Consider the following 15,379-nt stretch of genomic DNA (forward strand, 5'->3'; position numbering starts at 1 on the left):
ATTAAGCAGAGTAGGGTAGGGTAGGGTAGGGCAGTCTTTGGTTCTGAAACATATGTTTGTGTTTTTTCAAACTAAGTGTATTACTTTTAATTTCTGCTAGGCAAAGAAATGATAGGCAAAGACCTTATCATTTCTTTGCCAGAAGTTGCAAATGAGTTTCACTTCTTTCCTAGATGAATGCAATGTTGGAAATAATGTTTCAAATGAAACTTGTGTTATCATTCAATGTATGCTGGTTTTAGAATTATCAAAATAATAAATGAGATTCCAATGTGTTGGTGGCGAAGCATGTTTTTTTCTTCTGAACTATCTTTTATATTTTTTAATTGTTCTGGTATCATGGCAGATTAGTCTCGTTTTAAATTGTCATAGGTTTTTTTATTGAGAATGATATTTGTACATTTATCATAGAAATTTATTAATCTTGGTGGTCCTTTATTGTTAATTTTGTTCATATATATTTAAAAGAAATGCTACGTTTTCCTTAACTGTTGCTCTTTAGTATTTTAGACCACATTTAGTTTCATCTTTCATACAACATATCAACTATTGCGATAATAGCTTTGCTATTTTCACCTAATCATATTATTTTATCCATCATTCTGAAAAATGTTAATTCAATGATTTGTGTTTTATGTATTTTCCCTAATACTGGAGGAACAGATTCAAGAGGCAAGGGAAGAGTAGAGTTGGAGTTTCGTCCTGATGCTAAGGTAAATTTTATGCTTAGTTCAGGTTTAGATATTATTGAATGTAATTGTTCTTTATCATGCCACATATCTTCTTAGTGTCGATAGGCTAGATTCTTGAGAATGCTACCTCTGCGCTCTATTTCAAGATTTTGGAGCTCCTTGACTAGCATGGTGAGTGTCTTGACATTTTGATTCTTGATTATGTTATGACTAAATAACAACATGCTAAAGAATCTTGACTAGGAACTTCCAATCTGGCTGCGACCATATANTGTATAGTTATTGACATTCTTATGGAATCTTTAATTATGGGTTATTTTTGTTAGAGTAGATGTCCTGTAAGCCAAGTGTTGAGCTTGAGACTAGCATCTGTGATGTTGTGTACTGCGTTTCTTGGTAAGGACATAGAGATGTCCAAACATGCAGATGGGTAGTGAACAACCCTTCCTCGGACTTTCCAAGTGGTTATCATTCATCGAGAGGATAAGTCCGTGGTTATGATTGTACATCATTAGTGCTTACGACCCGGGACACACTGAGGCTCTATATGCTAGGGCTGTGCTTTGACTCATTTACCGGCTCCAGGAGAGTCATCAGGTGGCGAGGTTGGGTACAGTTGCGACACATATAGGAGCCAGTGCATTGTAGTCGGGGATTCACCGCTCACCTACGGGTGTGGATATCCTATTTGATATGATGAAATAATAGTGCGTGGAATCTCTTGCCAGAGTATGAGATGTAAGTTGGAGAATGAGTTTTCCAAATAGTACACGCGATGCCACTATTATATGTGTAACATAGTTAGCGAATTAATATGCAACCCTCGATGAACCAATGGTTGCAGATTCGATCGGGATATATGATATTAAGGGACCATACTGTACGTTAATCATAATCGACTGGTTCTTGTAGGCACTATCAGTGATACCTAGGGGATCATGGGGCGATGCTACTATACGCTCTTACCATGATCCGATGGGTGCAATCAGAAATGAGTTCTGACATTCTTGATCAAGGTGTTGATGAAAAGAATGGGGCTAACTAGGGTAAGCCTGAATAAGAATAAATGTTATTCTGTATCACAAAGAGTTGTGAACCCACGGCTAGCGTATCCCTGAACCATTGAGGGTCACACAAGTACTGAATCGTTTGTTCCCGTTGAGAGAATAAATTCAAGGAGTTGAATTTATATTATAATATAGTAAATTCAAGGAGTTGAATTTATTATAATTAAATTTTGAGAAAATAAATTCAAGGAGTTGAATTTATAAAATTTGAGAATTTAATTTATTAAACTCAAAAGTTGTGTTTATTAAATATTAAATTTTGGGGGTGATAAAATTCAAGTAGTTGAATTTACAATTTATATAATAAATTCAAATGTTGAATTTATAATGAATTTAATTTATTAAACTCAAAATTTGGGTTTATTAAATATTAAATTAAAATTGGTGGGAAGTATGTTTAATGGGCTTGTAGGAGTACAAGTCCAACATACTAAATAATTAAAATTCTTAATGAACTTTGATTAATTAATTAAACTAGTTGGACTAGCCCAATTAATTAATCAAGCACATTAATATTAATTAAGAGGCTCATGTATTATTATATGATAATTGAGTCGTGGAGGCTTTATTTAAGAAAGAGACTTAAACCCTAGCCTCCATAACAAACCACAATTTTCAGAATTCCTCTCTTCAAAAGCTCAAAAAATTCGGCCACCCTAAAGCCAGTTTAGGGTTTGAGCCGTCTCTCGTTTTTAACATTCAACGTAAAAACTTTTTCCAAATTTTCTAGTACAATTTGGAAGATGGACGAATCATCTAGTCGTAGACTTGATTAGAAGAATAAACAAAGGAGTTTCTGAAGAACGTTCGTAGGGAATTCATCAAGAGCTATCTTCGCTAACCCCGGAATAGTTGGAGCCGTGTGATTAATTCACCAAAGGTATTACGATTCTAACGCCCTATGAATGTTTGATCATAAAACCATACGAGCGCCCAAAAATAAATATATTTTGATTGTCAAAATAAAATAAAAATTTTAAAACTTCCGCTGCGTTTGGGCGCGTAGAAAACCGGGATCCAACAATTTTCTCGATAAGCTTTGTAGTAGCATGAGAATATACTGAACTCTTGTGTTTGTCGGTCCGAATTGGATGAGGTTCAGCTACCTTTCGAGGAGTATGCTTCTCTAAAGGATTTTTTTGTTCTCATGTTGAAAGAGGGCTCGAGACCCATTGATTCTGATCCATATTTTCTGGTAACTGGTAACTTGGTAACAAGGCTCTTGGATATTCTTTTTTCTTTTTCCCCTCCTCGGCAATCTTTAAATTTTTTTCGTTGTATATTGTTATTTTGTAGGTCAGTCCTGTAGATGGCACTGTCATGAGATTTGGTGAGCTAACAGGACCAAATATATTAATGATCATATTAACTTCTAGTTAATTTTAATATTTTAGCTAAAGCTTCTATCTATAATTGACTTGTGTCCGAACACATGTCCTCTGTCTTATCATTGCTTTGAGAAAGAGTTGAATGTCTAATTTGCATCATTCGTACTCAGTAAGAAATAATCTGAAATGTGACTGCTTATACCATTCTCATAACATTGGCAGATCTGATGCAAGTGGGTGATTTAAGTCCTCCTTAGAGTAACACCAGAGTTCTCATAATGATCAGTAATGGTTTTACGTCGATTGTCAACTCATTAATTGATTATTGGCAAAAACTTGTGTGAGACGGTCTCAGGAGTCATATTTTGTGAGACGGATCTCTTATTTGGGTCATCCATGAAAAAGTATTACTTTTTATGCTAAGAATATTACTTTTTATTGTGAATATCGGTAGGGTTAACCCGTCTCACAGATAAAGATTCGTGAGACTGTCTCGTCTCATAAGAGACCTACTCTTGATTCTTATATATGTTATAAGAAAGTAGTGATTTATATACTGGCTCGACCTTCGTAAGTGTACCTCTGTTTTAATCAATATCAGTGTTAGTTTCGGTTTAAACCCCCATCTGTCTAATTTTGTTTTTTGAAAAGAAAAGAGATGATTTAGAATTATAGAATTATTTTATTTTGTATTTTGCCCCTTGTCACATTGTCAAAGATTTGTTTCGGATTTAACAGTTTTACTTGCTTCCGACATTTTTATAGACTGACTTTGTTAGCATTGAGCTGATAATTATTTGTGCTATTAAAGCTTTACTGATAGCTTTTGGGTTAGGGGCAAAGAATTTGAAAATGCCGTACTCGATATATTAAGCTTTTCTTTATGAAAATGAGTGGTATTGGAGATTATTTGGCTTAGCTAATTCAATTTCCTGAAACATTGAGTGTGTCTGTGAAAGGGCCTGAATTTTAAAATCGTAACAAAGATGTTACTTAGTTTTATTTGTTCGATTCTGTTTATTTCTACAAAATCGTACTTTGTATGTTTTATTTCTAAAATAATGTTTATAGCTATTTGATATTTTATGCTCACTAATCTTTGCCATGAAACATGTGTTGAGTGTTTCCTAAAAAGGGTCAAGAAATCAAGACTAGTCTGGTTATCAGGAAGTAAGGAAGCCAGGAAGACGGTATAAACTTCGACGAATTTTATGTTCTCGAAGTGGTATTAAGACCATTATTCTTGATGTTACATTTGAGATGTACGTAATAGAACTCAGCAGTTATATCCATTTTTCTTTTCGGATATAGAATGAATGAAAAGTTTAATTTTGAGTAAAATTAATCTTGTTTTACCCATTTAGTCTGTAACTTGTTCAGTTTAGAAAATTTATGTTCCAACCTATCGAGTTATTAATTAATTTAAAAATCTCAAATAAAATCGTGGAAATTGACAAATTTGGAAAATATTTTATCGATATACATAACATGCCATTTAGTATTAATTAATGTGAAGGATTCAAATGTTATCATTGATCTTCAACATTCTCAATTAGTTATCGGCTTCTTCGGTGGATAATGCTCTGAATACCTTCCACCCACTTCTGTCGGTGTATCTTTGTCTTGCATTTGAACTCCATCAGACCCTGAGAGGTTTTAACACCAAAGTACAATTCCAAGTTGTCCCTTTCTTTCTTGAATGGCCATCCATCACTCTCATCAATCACTTCGTACAAGATACCTGTTCATATCCAAATACTTCCTCTCTTTAATATTCATTATTAGGACAAATTTAGGCTGATGGCTTTGCCAAGGATTACTGGTCATACATTAAACACATAAAAATCGAATCTTTCTAGTTAGGCTAAGAGATTTCGTCAACTAATTTAGAAAAAGGTCTTTTGCATTCATCTCTTCTGTAAATCGTAAGGGAGTAAAGTGTCAAATATTCAGTTCAAAGCATTTGAGGTTTTTACTCATGTTTTATTGCATTTCATGCTTATACAATTTACCATTGGTGCTGCTAGCAAAATGTTGAGAAACTCACTTTCTTTCTTTTTGGAGAAGGCACCACCAACATGTTTACTCTTGAGTCTTATTGTTACCTGCAACCTCAACATTTCTTTCGGTCAGCTATGCAAGACTTTGAATGAGTACATATATTTTTTTATATGTTCATTTCTACATCAACACATTATTCTACATACCTGGCATTTCTTGTTGATGAATACAGAGACATGTTTCCATCTTAACCCACCTAAGAATTCAAAGAAACGAAAATTAGACTCCTCGAAATAACCGTTGTTGCTCGCATGTAAGTAACAATTTGTGCGAGCATAAATCAAATTGAATATTTAGGACCAATGTTAATGAGTTATGACATCTTTGTTTTGCTTGATGTTTTATAAGAGATTTGAGTTCAGAAACTTTAAGGTTTCGACGATTTGCTACTAAATTAAGACAGGTATTTGATATGGAGGGTATACCTTGTTGGGTGTGTTGTAGCAAGTCACCTTCACAAGGAATATATTCTTCCTGCACTTTGCTGTGAGCAACTATTATGCCCTTCTCATATGGGCTTATGGCTGAACTCCTCTTTGCTTCCTGGGGCAATCTTGCTTTCAGAGCTGCTTCTCCACGCAAGGCTGTTAATTATATATGAAATTTTGTAAGAATCAATACTAAAAAACAGCTAATTAAAAATTTATCCCAAAGTCGGGATCCTAAATCGGCCTCTGAATGTTCTATCCATGAAATTAGACCAAGGTGAATATATATGTCATTCTCAATGTAATTCTATATTACATTTAGAAGGAAATTTTTGACTCTGAGTACTCTGATTCATGTATGAACACGTAAGAATCACTTTCACCACAAAGAGAGTTGTGTGCATTGAGTTCAGCTGTCAACCGAAAACATGAGAAGGTTTTAGTTGGTTAATCTTTCGATGAGAGTTCGATATGGAAAGTCAATTTATCCCTTTGAAATATAACAGAATTATCTGAGATGGATTTATACCGGTCGCTGCAGCAGCTGTGAAAGTGAGCAGGTCACTTGCAGTGCAAGTGCCTACTGATGATTTGACTATGGACGCCACACGCTGGTGATCTACTCCCGATATTTCAGCCAACTCGATGCAGTATGAGGCCAAGAGCTGTGTGGCTGAGGCCAATGCCATGCTCATTTTCGAGCTCGAACCTTTGGCATTCTCAGTTGCAGTAGCAGCAGCCAGCGCTGCAGCTAGTCCGGCAACAGAGACAACAGAATGCATGTGAGCATTTTCCATTCGTGCCTTGTCCTTCTTTTTCACCATTTTACCACTATTACATGACTCCTTGTGCTGAAACAAGAGCCTTCCAATTGCACCCGAACTTGTTTCAGCTTTTACAGGCTTCATCACCTTGCCTGACTGCAGGAAGTTGCTAAATTGTCAGGGAAAGGAGGTTCCATGCATGGATTTTAATTACTATGTTGGATCGGGTGCAATCACATCAAGTTGAGTCAAGATTGAGTAGAGTTTGAAAAGATATTTGCTACTTGAGCTCGATGAAGCACTAGATTAATGTTAGTTAAAAAACATGAAAGAAATATTGTGATTTAGCTGTGCTGGACAAGTACTCGAGCCTGATAATCAATCTCGACCCGACCCACTATTGAGCTCAAGCTGAGCTTTAAGTCTTTAACTAAGTAACTCGAGCCAGCACGAGACATGATTGAGGTTCATTTGAGTTTGCTTAACTTACATATTGTTTCGCCGTCGCTGTCTCCTGAATCGCAACTAAACTGCTTCCAAACTCAGGCGGCATCTGCTTTTTCGCAAGTGCCTTGGATATTTCATTTGCAGAAAGACTCCAAGACCTGGACAGGAACTCCATTGGCTCATTGGGTGTTTCTGGCTCAGTTATCACAGGTAAACTGGACTTGCCTTTGACTTCATCGTCCTCATGATGTACACACTGAAGCCATTCCGAAACATTCCTTTTCCATACTGGAACTTGAGCGCTACCCATTGATAATTCTGAGTAATTTGGTATAACAGACCCCCAAGATCAACAAGACTTAGCGAGTGTTGCCAACTTTTGAGTCATACCCATATTTTATAAAGGTGACGTACAAATACCGAAAGGAGCCAAGATTTCCATGCAACGGAGCGAAATTAAAGGCTTAAAGCATAAAAAAAATTTGAAAGGGAAGAACATGGAATAGAAAACATAAAAATGTATATTAATCTATGAATGAAAATATTAAAAAATGGAGGAGGACGGTTGATCCTGCTCGGGACAGAGGAACAGGTTGCTCAAAAACTGTGCAAGCATACGGTCTCGTGCTTTGAAGCGCAAAAAAAGGGGGACATTGTTGTTTGAATAGCCAATTACATTACAACCACACTATTTGTTTATGCATATGTTTATAGAAAGGATTCCTTTGGTAGTCAAACGTTAGTTGAATCGTCCCCCCAAATTTAAGANTCTATATATGATTCTCGTTTATCTGTTTGGCAAATAGTTTGTTGTTCTTGATAAATAAATAGACCGCTAAAATTAGGAATCTAATTTTATTTGAAAAATTGATTTTTTTTTCCAACTAGATTGCGTATGACAATTTGGTTTCAAATTTTATGGAAAAAACCGATCAATTTGCCCAAATTTATATCATATCCAAAAAAACACTTGCTAATATTTAAATTTGTTGAATCATATTATGTACTCCATGATTCACACAAAAAATTTATGTACTCATTGGGGCCTCGTATCTTTTCATGGATAAAAATCGGTACTGTGAGGGCCCGTGCTCTTAATTAATATTTAATTACCAAACAACAATGATTAAATGGTGTAAACAGCGAAAACGAGATTAAAACGTTCATTAGGGCCTACAGAAATTTCGGCATGACCTCCCCGTAAGTATGACATCCCAAAAATCTCAAAACACAACAACAATAATATACGCTCGAAAATAACATCAAGTTCACAATCAACCACACAAACATCCTAAGCCGCACTGGCCAGGACTAGCCACGACATACAACAATTAAAATCCCAAACAACCTAAAGATATCACCATACAGCTACGCAGTGCATCTCCCTGGCAAATGTATCAAACCAGCATAATATATATATAAATATCTGGGAACTCTGACACAAACCGACTGACTACTGGGTACCACTCGCTGACGCTCCACCAGACGCGTCAAATCCCCTGGAATGACCTGCTATGGCATCAAAAACAACCACAACATAAAAAGAAAACAGGGGTCGGACCCCAGTACGACAAACCAGTAAAATCACGACGTATATAAAAGACATGTAATAATACCAAGTAAATGCAATGATATGCGATGCATGAATGGTAACAATGGAATAACGGATACCAAATGGAGTCCAAACGAATAGCATCATCAACCGTAACAGTGGCCACATGTGCCAGGAATGCAGCATCAAATCGCCGCTCGTCCATGCACGTAGCATCGGGAATGCGAGTAGCTAAGTCGCTCGTCCCTAGCTGTCATCTGGGAATGTGGCTAATCCTAACCCACTCGTCCCTCTGATGACTCAATATATCTCAACAGAATCAACATAAATCGCCGTCAAAGGAGTCAAGGCTCAATATGTTATGTCAATATAATTTATGCATGAATGCATCAGAATAAACATTCAAAGCACGTAATAGCAAACAACATTCACCGAATATTCTTACACGCCAATATAAGCGTCATAATAATATAGGTTTGAGCGTACCTCAATTACAACTTACAATACCACAGTAAATTCTTAAGGACTTCCTGATGAACTCGTCCAACGATAAAACCTACAATATACATTCGCTATACACTTCAATACAATGCATTCTAACCAACTAAAACAAATTAAATTGGCTCGGTTAAAAATCAATTTCCGGGCAGCCTATATAACCTATCAAATTCTGAAATTCAAGCTTAATACCTCAATAATCTAGGCTAAAACGCACAATAGTGATCTCGGAGAAGTAGCTCGCCGGAATGTCGCCGGAAACACTGTTCACAATCTGAAAAACGAGCTGGAAATTAGGGGAAAAGCTTACTGCTACACTTTTATAAACTAATCCACCAAGAACAACCAAAAATTCGAAGCCAAAAGCTTACCTAAACCCGAATCGAAGCTCACGCACAGTTACTGGAAATCAATCCGATCAAGCTCGAAACCTTCCGATTCGTGGCAGGAAAGAAGCTAATAGACTGGAGGAAGAAAAGTGCTAACCTACTGCAAGAAAAATCTGGCCGCTGGGACGCTGCACGATTGCTGCAGAATGAAGAAGAAAGGCGACAGTGCAAGGCAGGGGAAGAGCTTCTGGATTGATCGATCTGATTCTTGTATCAAATGGGTTTGGGTATTTAATTAAATGAAATGGGCTGGGCCTTTTAGGTATTGGGCCTCACATTCTCCCCCACTAATGAAAGATTTCGTCCTCGAAATCTAACAAACACAACACTGATATCCACAACATTATGTCTGATAATACATAGGAAATTCAGAATACATCGCGTAATTCATTACATTCTCAAACAAATGAGGCCATTCTTGTCGCATCTTTGCTTCTAATTCCCATGTAGATTCTTCTCTTTCATGCCTACTCTATTGCACCAAAACTAGTGGAATCGTCTTGCTCCTGAGCTGTCTTTCCTTGCGGTCCAAAATTTGCACTGGATGTTCAACATAGCTAAAGGAACTGTCCAACTCCACATCCTCAACATTCAAGATATGAGACGGATCTGGCTCATACTTCCGCAACATAGATACATGAAACACATTATGTATCAAAGACAAACTCTGCGGCAAGTCTAAACGATAAGCCAACGTGCCAATCCTCTCAACAATCACATACGGACCAATATAACGCGGAGCTAACTTCCCTTTATGTCCAAATCTCATAGTACCCCGAAATGGTGATACTTTCAAGAAAACATAATCGCCCACTTGGAACTCTAAAGGTCTACGCCTTTTATTTGCATAACTGGCTTGACGATCCTGGGCTGCTTTCATCCTTTTCCTGATCAATTCAACTTTATCTTTCATCTCTTGAATAAATTCTGGTTTTGACATCTGTCTTTCTCCTACATCTTCCCAACATATCGGCGATCTGCACTTTCTTCCATACAAAGCTTCAAATGGTGCCATACCTATTGTTGCCTGAAAACTATTATTGTAAGAGAATTCCACCAAAGATAATGATTCTTGCCAACCACCTTTGAAATCCATCACTACTGCTCGTAACATATCCTCTAGAGTCTGAATGGTTCTTTCTGACTGACCATCTGTCTGTGGGTGATAGGCTGTGCTCATAGCCAACTTTGAACTCAAAGCTGATTGCAAACTTCCCCAAAATTTCGAAGCAAACCTTGGATCACGATCGGATACTATGGTTACTGGCACACCATGCAATCTCACTATATGATCAATGTACAGTTTCGCCATTTTCATATAAGTACAGGTACGATCATATGGAATAAAATGAGCGGATTTAGACAATCTATCAACAATCACCCAAATCGCATCACAACCACGATTAGAACGAGGTAGATGTGTCACAAAATCCATAGCAATATGCTCCCAATTCCACTGCGGAACTTCAAGACTATGTAACATTCCGCCAGGTCTCATTCTTTCGGCTTTAACTTGTTGACACGTTAAACATTTAGCCACAAAATGAGAAATATCTTTCTTCATACCTTCCCACCAATAATGAGCTCTTAAGGTATGATATATCTTTCGAATTCCTGGGTGAATACTGTGTCGACTACAATGTGCTTCCCGTAGTATAGCTTCTTTCAGATCTAACAAATTAGGAACCACAAGTCTACCATTAAAGCGCAGACTACCATCTGAGGCAACACTAAATTTTTCTGTCTGACCTGTTCGAGACAATTCTTTTAATCTATGAATGTGCGGATCGGTCTTCTGTGCTGCTTTGATGCTGGATAAAATCTGTGGCTCAACTTGAATAGATGATACTACAAAGTAGTCTCCACTGATCTGATAAGTCCATCCTGAAGTTTCCAAGTGCTCGTGAACTTTAGAGATAGTCAAAGATGTCAGCATAGCATTCTGAACTTTCCTGCTGAGGGCATCTGCAACAAGATTCATTCGGCCCGGTTGATACTGAATCTCACAATCAAAGTCTTTAAGCAACTCCAACCATCGACGCTGTCTCATATTCAAGTCCGGCTGTGAGAAAAGATATTTAAGACTCTTGTGATCCGAATAAATCACAAACTGCTCACCGTACAGATAATGACGCCATAACTTCAATGCAAACACAATAGCAGCCAACTCTAAGTCATGAACTGGATATCGGGTCTCATGCGGTTTCAACTGACGAGAAGCATATGCAATCACTCGCCCATTTTGCATTAAAACACAACCAAGTCCATTTAGAGATGCGTCTGAACAAACAACATATCCACCTGAGCCTGATGGCAAAGCTAGCACTGGAGCTGTTGTCAACTTTTCCTTCAAAGTCTGAAAACTTGACTCACATTCATCAGTCCACACAAAACGTCGATCTTTTTGCGTTAATTGGGTCATAGGCCTTGCTATAATAGAAAATCCTTCAATAAAACGCCTATAATATCCCGCCAAGCCCAAAAAGCTGCGAATATCGGAAATATTTGTCGGTGTTGGCCAATTGATAACAGCTTCCACTTTACTGGGATCCACTGATACTCCTTGAGCTGATATAACATGACCCAGAAATACTACTCTGTCCAGCCAGAATTCACATTTAGAAAATTTTGCATACAATTGCGCTGCTCTTAGTGTCTGGAGGACTAACCTTAAATGTTCTCGATGTTCTTTCCTTGTCTTTGAATAAATCAGAATGTCATCTATGAAGACAATAACAAATCTGTCTATAAATTCTCGAAAAATGCGATTCATCAAATCCATAAAAACCGCTGGTGCATTAGTCAATCCAAAAGGCATAACTAGAAATTCATAATGTCCATAACGGGTTCGAAATGCTGTCATCGGAACATCTTCCTCTCGAACTCTAAGCTGATGGTAGCCAGAACGAAGATCGATCTTTGAATACACTGATGTACCCTGCAACTGATCAAACAAGTCATCGATACGTGGCAGAGGATACTTATTCTTCACAGTAGCTTTGTTCAACTGTCTGTAATCAATGCACATTCTCATCGTTCCGTCTTTCTTCTTTACAAACAATACCGGAGCTCCCCAAGGTGACATACTTGGTCTAATATAGCCTTTTTCCAGTAAGTCCTGTAATTGCTCTTTGAGTTCTTTCAATTCCGCTGGAGCCAAACGATATGGTGCTCTCGAAATAGGATTTGTCCCGGACACCAACTCAATGCTAAAATCGATTTCCCTCTGGGGTGGAAATCCAGGAATCTCATCGGGAAATACATCAGGGAATTCCTTGACAACAGGAATATCTGATACTTCAAACCTTTTTCCCTGAGTCGCATCAACTGCATAGATCATGAATCCTTCATTTCCTGATGACAAGATTCTAAACATTTCCATTGCTGACACTAATGGAATACGTGATTGCGAATCACTACCGTAAAAATTCCATTTACTGCCATAATACGGTCTAAATCTGACAACTCCATGGAAACAATCAACGGTAGCTCGATAATTTGACAGAGTATCCATTCCCAGAATACAGTCGAAGTCAGACATATCTAGCTTGATTAGATTAGTTATCATAATATTATCATTGAATCTAATCACACAATTCAGAATTATCTCATGAGACATCAAACATACACCGGCAGGTGTAGAGACTGACACAGTATCTATCAACAGAGTAGTAGCAATCTCATGCTCATCAACAAATACAACAGATACAAATGAATGAGATGCTCCTGTGTCTATCAGTATACGCGCAGGATGATTAAAAATAAGGCAGATACCTGCAATAACTCCGCCCGGTGCGTCTTGAACTTGATCCTGAGTTAGAGCATGAACTTGAGCCTGCTGTGGCCCTGGAAAACGCTGCGGAACAGAACCTCTAGGCTGAGGATAGCTAGACTGCTGAAAAGACTGAGTCGGAACAAAAGGTCTAGTTGCTGGTCCTCTAAAACCCTGACCAAACTGAGGTTGCTGAAATTGTTGTCTTGCTGCATTCGGACATACTCTAGCATAATGTCCAACTTGCCCACAGATATTACAAGATCCATGAACTCCCGTACACTGAGTACTGATATGCTTACCACCACAACGATCACAAAATACTCCACCTGGTGACCCAACTGAACCTCCACGCTGACTGCCAGAACTAGAAGAACTACTACGACTCTGTTTCTTGAACTGTTTTCCTTTGGCCTTAAAGTGTTGCTGCTTTGGTTGCTGATAAGACTGCGAAGGCTGATACGGCAGTAAAGGACGGTATAGTGGTGCACCAACTGGCATCGGCACATTGCCTCCGAAACTCTGAGGAAAACCTGGTTGAACTGACTGTGGTTCTGCCAAAAGTAGACTTGCCTCCACATTCTTGGCTTTCTCTACAGCATCGGCATAATTAACAGGCGCTCCAGCAACTACTAAAGTGCAAATGGTTCGATTCAATCCTTGCATAAAATGCGATAGCTTGTTCCGATCACTGCTAGCAACATGAGGAACATAGGCAAGAAGTGCTGAGAATTGAGATGCATACTCCACTACAGTCATGTTACCTTGAGTCAATCTATTGAACTCAGCTTCCTTGGCCGAATAATACGAAGGCGGTGAATATTCTCGAGCAAACTGTGCGCAAAATACATCCCAAGTAACTCTTTCACCTGATTCCTTCAGAGCTTCCTCGGTAGTTTCCCACCATAACTGAGCTCGGTCTTTTAATTGACAAATAGCCAACTTAAGTTGCAAATCAGGAGTGTACTCCAACATATTAAACAAACGCTTCATACTTTTTAACCATGCTACAGCTTTCTCACCATCTTCATTCCCAAAGAATCGAGGAGGACGCATGTTCTGAAATCGGGATATCACTAGTTCCATTTCACCCATTCCTCTAGTCAACTGATCCACTTCATGCTCAACGTTAACATTTCGTGCTTCACCGCGAGGACGACGACCTCGTCTTCCCCATTCAGTCTCGTTCAGTCCTCTCACATTAGGAGCTTCAGATTCCTGAACAACTTCTTTTCCTTTTCTGCCCTTACGTCCAGGTGCCATCTACAAGACACAAGGATTTAATCCAATGGCAGAAACAAAATAATCGGTCTAGTATAAGAGCATAAACTTAAACTAATACGCTCTAGTCATGCTGATACAATGAATTCAAAACATACAAACAAGTAAGAGCAAATAATCAAACACATGCACAATCATTTTATTTGTGCCTAAACTCGAGTGTCCTAGACTCTAATTCGAGCGTATCCCAGTTACGCTCTGATACCAAACTGTGAGGGCCCGTGCACTTAATTAATATTTAATTATCAAACAACAAGGATTAAATGGTGTAAACAGCGAAAACGAGTTTAAAAACGTTCATTTGGGCCTACAGAAATTTCGGCATGACCTCCCCGTAAGTAGGACATCCCAAAATTTTTAAAACACAACAACATATATACGCTCGAAAATAACATCAGGTTCACAATCAACCAAACAAACATCCTACAGCCGCACTGGCCAGGACTAGACACGACATACAACAATTAAAATCCCAAACAACATAAAAATATCACCATACAGCTACACAGGGCATCTCCCTGGCAAATGTATCAAACCAGCATAATATATATAAATATCTGGGAACTCTGACACAAACCGACTGACTACTGGGTACCACTCGCTGACGCTCCACCAGACGCGTCAAATCCCCTGGAATGACCTGCTATGGCATCAAAAACAACCACAACATAAAAAGAAAACAGGGGTCGGACCCCAGTACGACAAACCAGTAAAATCACGACGTATATAAAAGACATGTAATAATACCAAGTAAATGCAATGATATGCGATGCATGAATGGTAACAATGGAATAACGGATACCAAATGGAGTCCAAACGAATAGCATCATCAACCGTAACAGTGGCCACCTGTGCCAGGAATGCAGCATCAAATCGCCGCTCGTCCATGCACGTAGCATCGGGAATGCGAGTTGCTAAGTCGCTTGTCCCTAGCTGTCATCTGGGAATGTGGCTAATCCTAACCCACTCGTCCCTCTGATGACTCAATATATCTCAACAGAATCAACATAAATCGCCGTCAAAGGAGTCAAGGCTCAATATGTTATGTCAATATTATTTATGCATGAATGCATCAGAATAAACATTCAAAGCACGTAATA

The 15,379-nt window shown here is 38.3% G+C and overlaps 1 protein-coding gene across 1 annotated transcript; it reads right to left on the minus strand.

The window, feature by feature from the left end:
• Window positions 1-4,599: 4,599 nt before the first annotated feature.
• On the minus strand, window positions 4,600-7,383 carry LOC140983484 (VAN3-binding protein). The gene is made up of 6 exons (XM_073450558.1): window positions 6,831-7,383; window positions 6,106-6,496; window positions 5,574-5,732; window positions 5,295-5,344; window positions 5,135-5,192; window positions 4,600-4,828 (listed from the first exon to the last, which is right to left on the minus strand). The coding sequence occupies exons 1-6, from the start codon at window positions 7,095-7,097 to the stop codon at window positions 4,644-4,646; spliced, it is 1,110 nt and encodes a 369-aa protein (XP_073306659.1). The 5' UTR covers window positions 7,098-7,383; the 3' UTR covers window positions 4,600-4,643.
• Between the last annotated feature and the right edge of the window lie 7,996 nt (window positions 7,384-15,379).

The sequence above is a fragment of the Primulina huaijiensis genome, chromosome 8 (genome assembly GCF_012295235.1).
Source record: "Primulina huaijiensis isolate GDHJ02 chromosome 8, ASM1229523v2, whole genome shotgun sequence".
In the NCBI taxonomy this organism is placed as follows: domain Eukaryota; kingdom Viridiplantae; phylum Streptophyta; class Magnoliopsida; order Lamiales; family Gesneriaceae; genus Primulina; species Primulina huaijiensis.

What these genes read in the sequence shown, in the direction of transcription:
- LOC140983484 (XM_073450558.1), bottom strand. Translation starts at nt 7,097, where the DNA reads ATGGGTAGCGCTCAAGTTCCAGTATGGAAAAGGAATGTTTCGGAATGG. An exon ending in CACAGCTGCTGCAGCGACCG is followed by an intron (nt 5,733 to 6,105) that starts GTATAAATCCAT and finishes TATAATTAACAG; the next exon opens with CCTTGCGTGGAGAAGCAGCT. An exon ending in GCTACAACACACCCAACAAG is followed by an intron (nt 5,345 to 5,573) that starts GTATACCCTCCA and finishes TTGAATTCTTAG; the next exon opens with GTGGGTTAAGATGGAAACAT.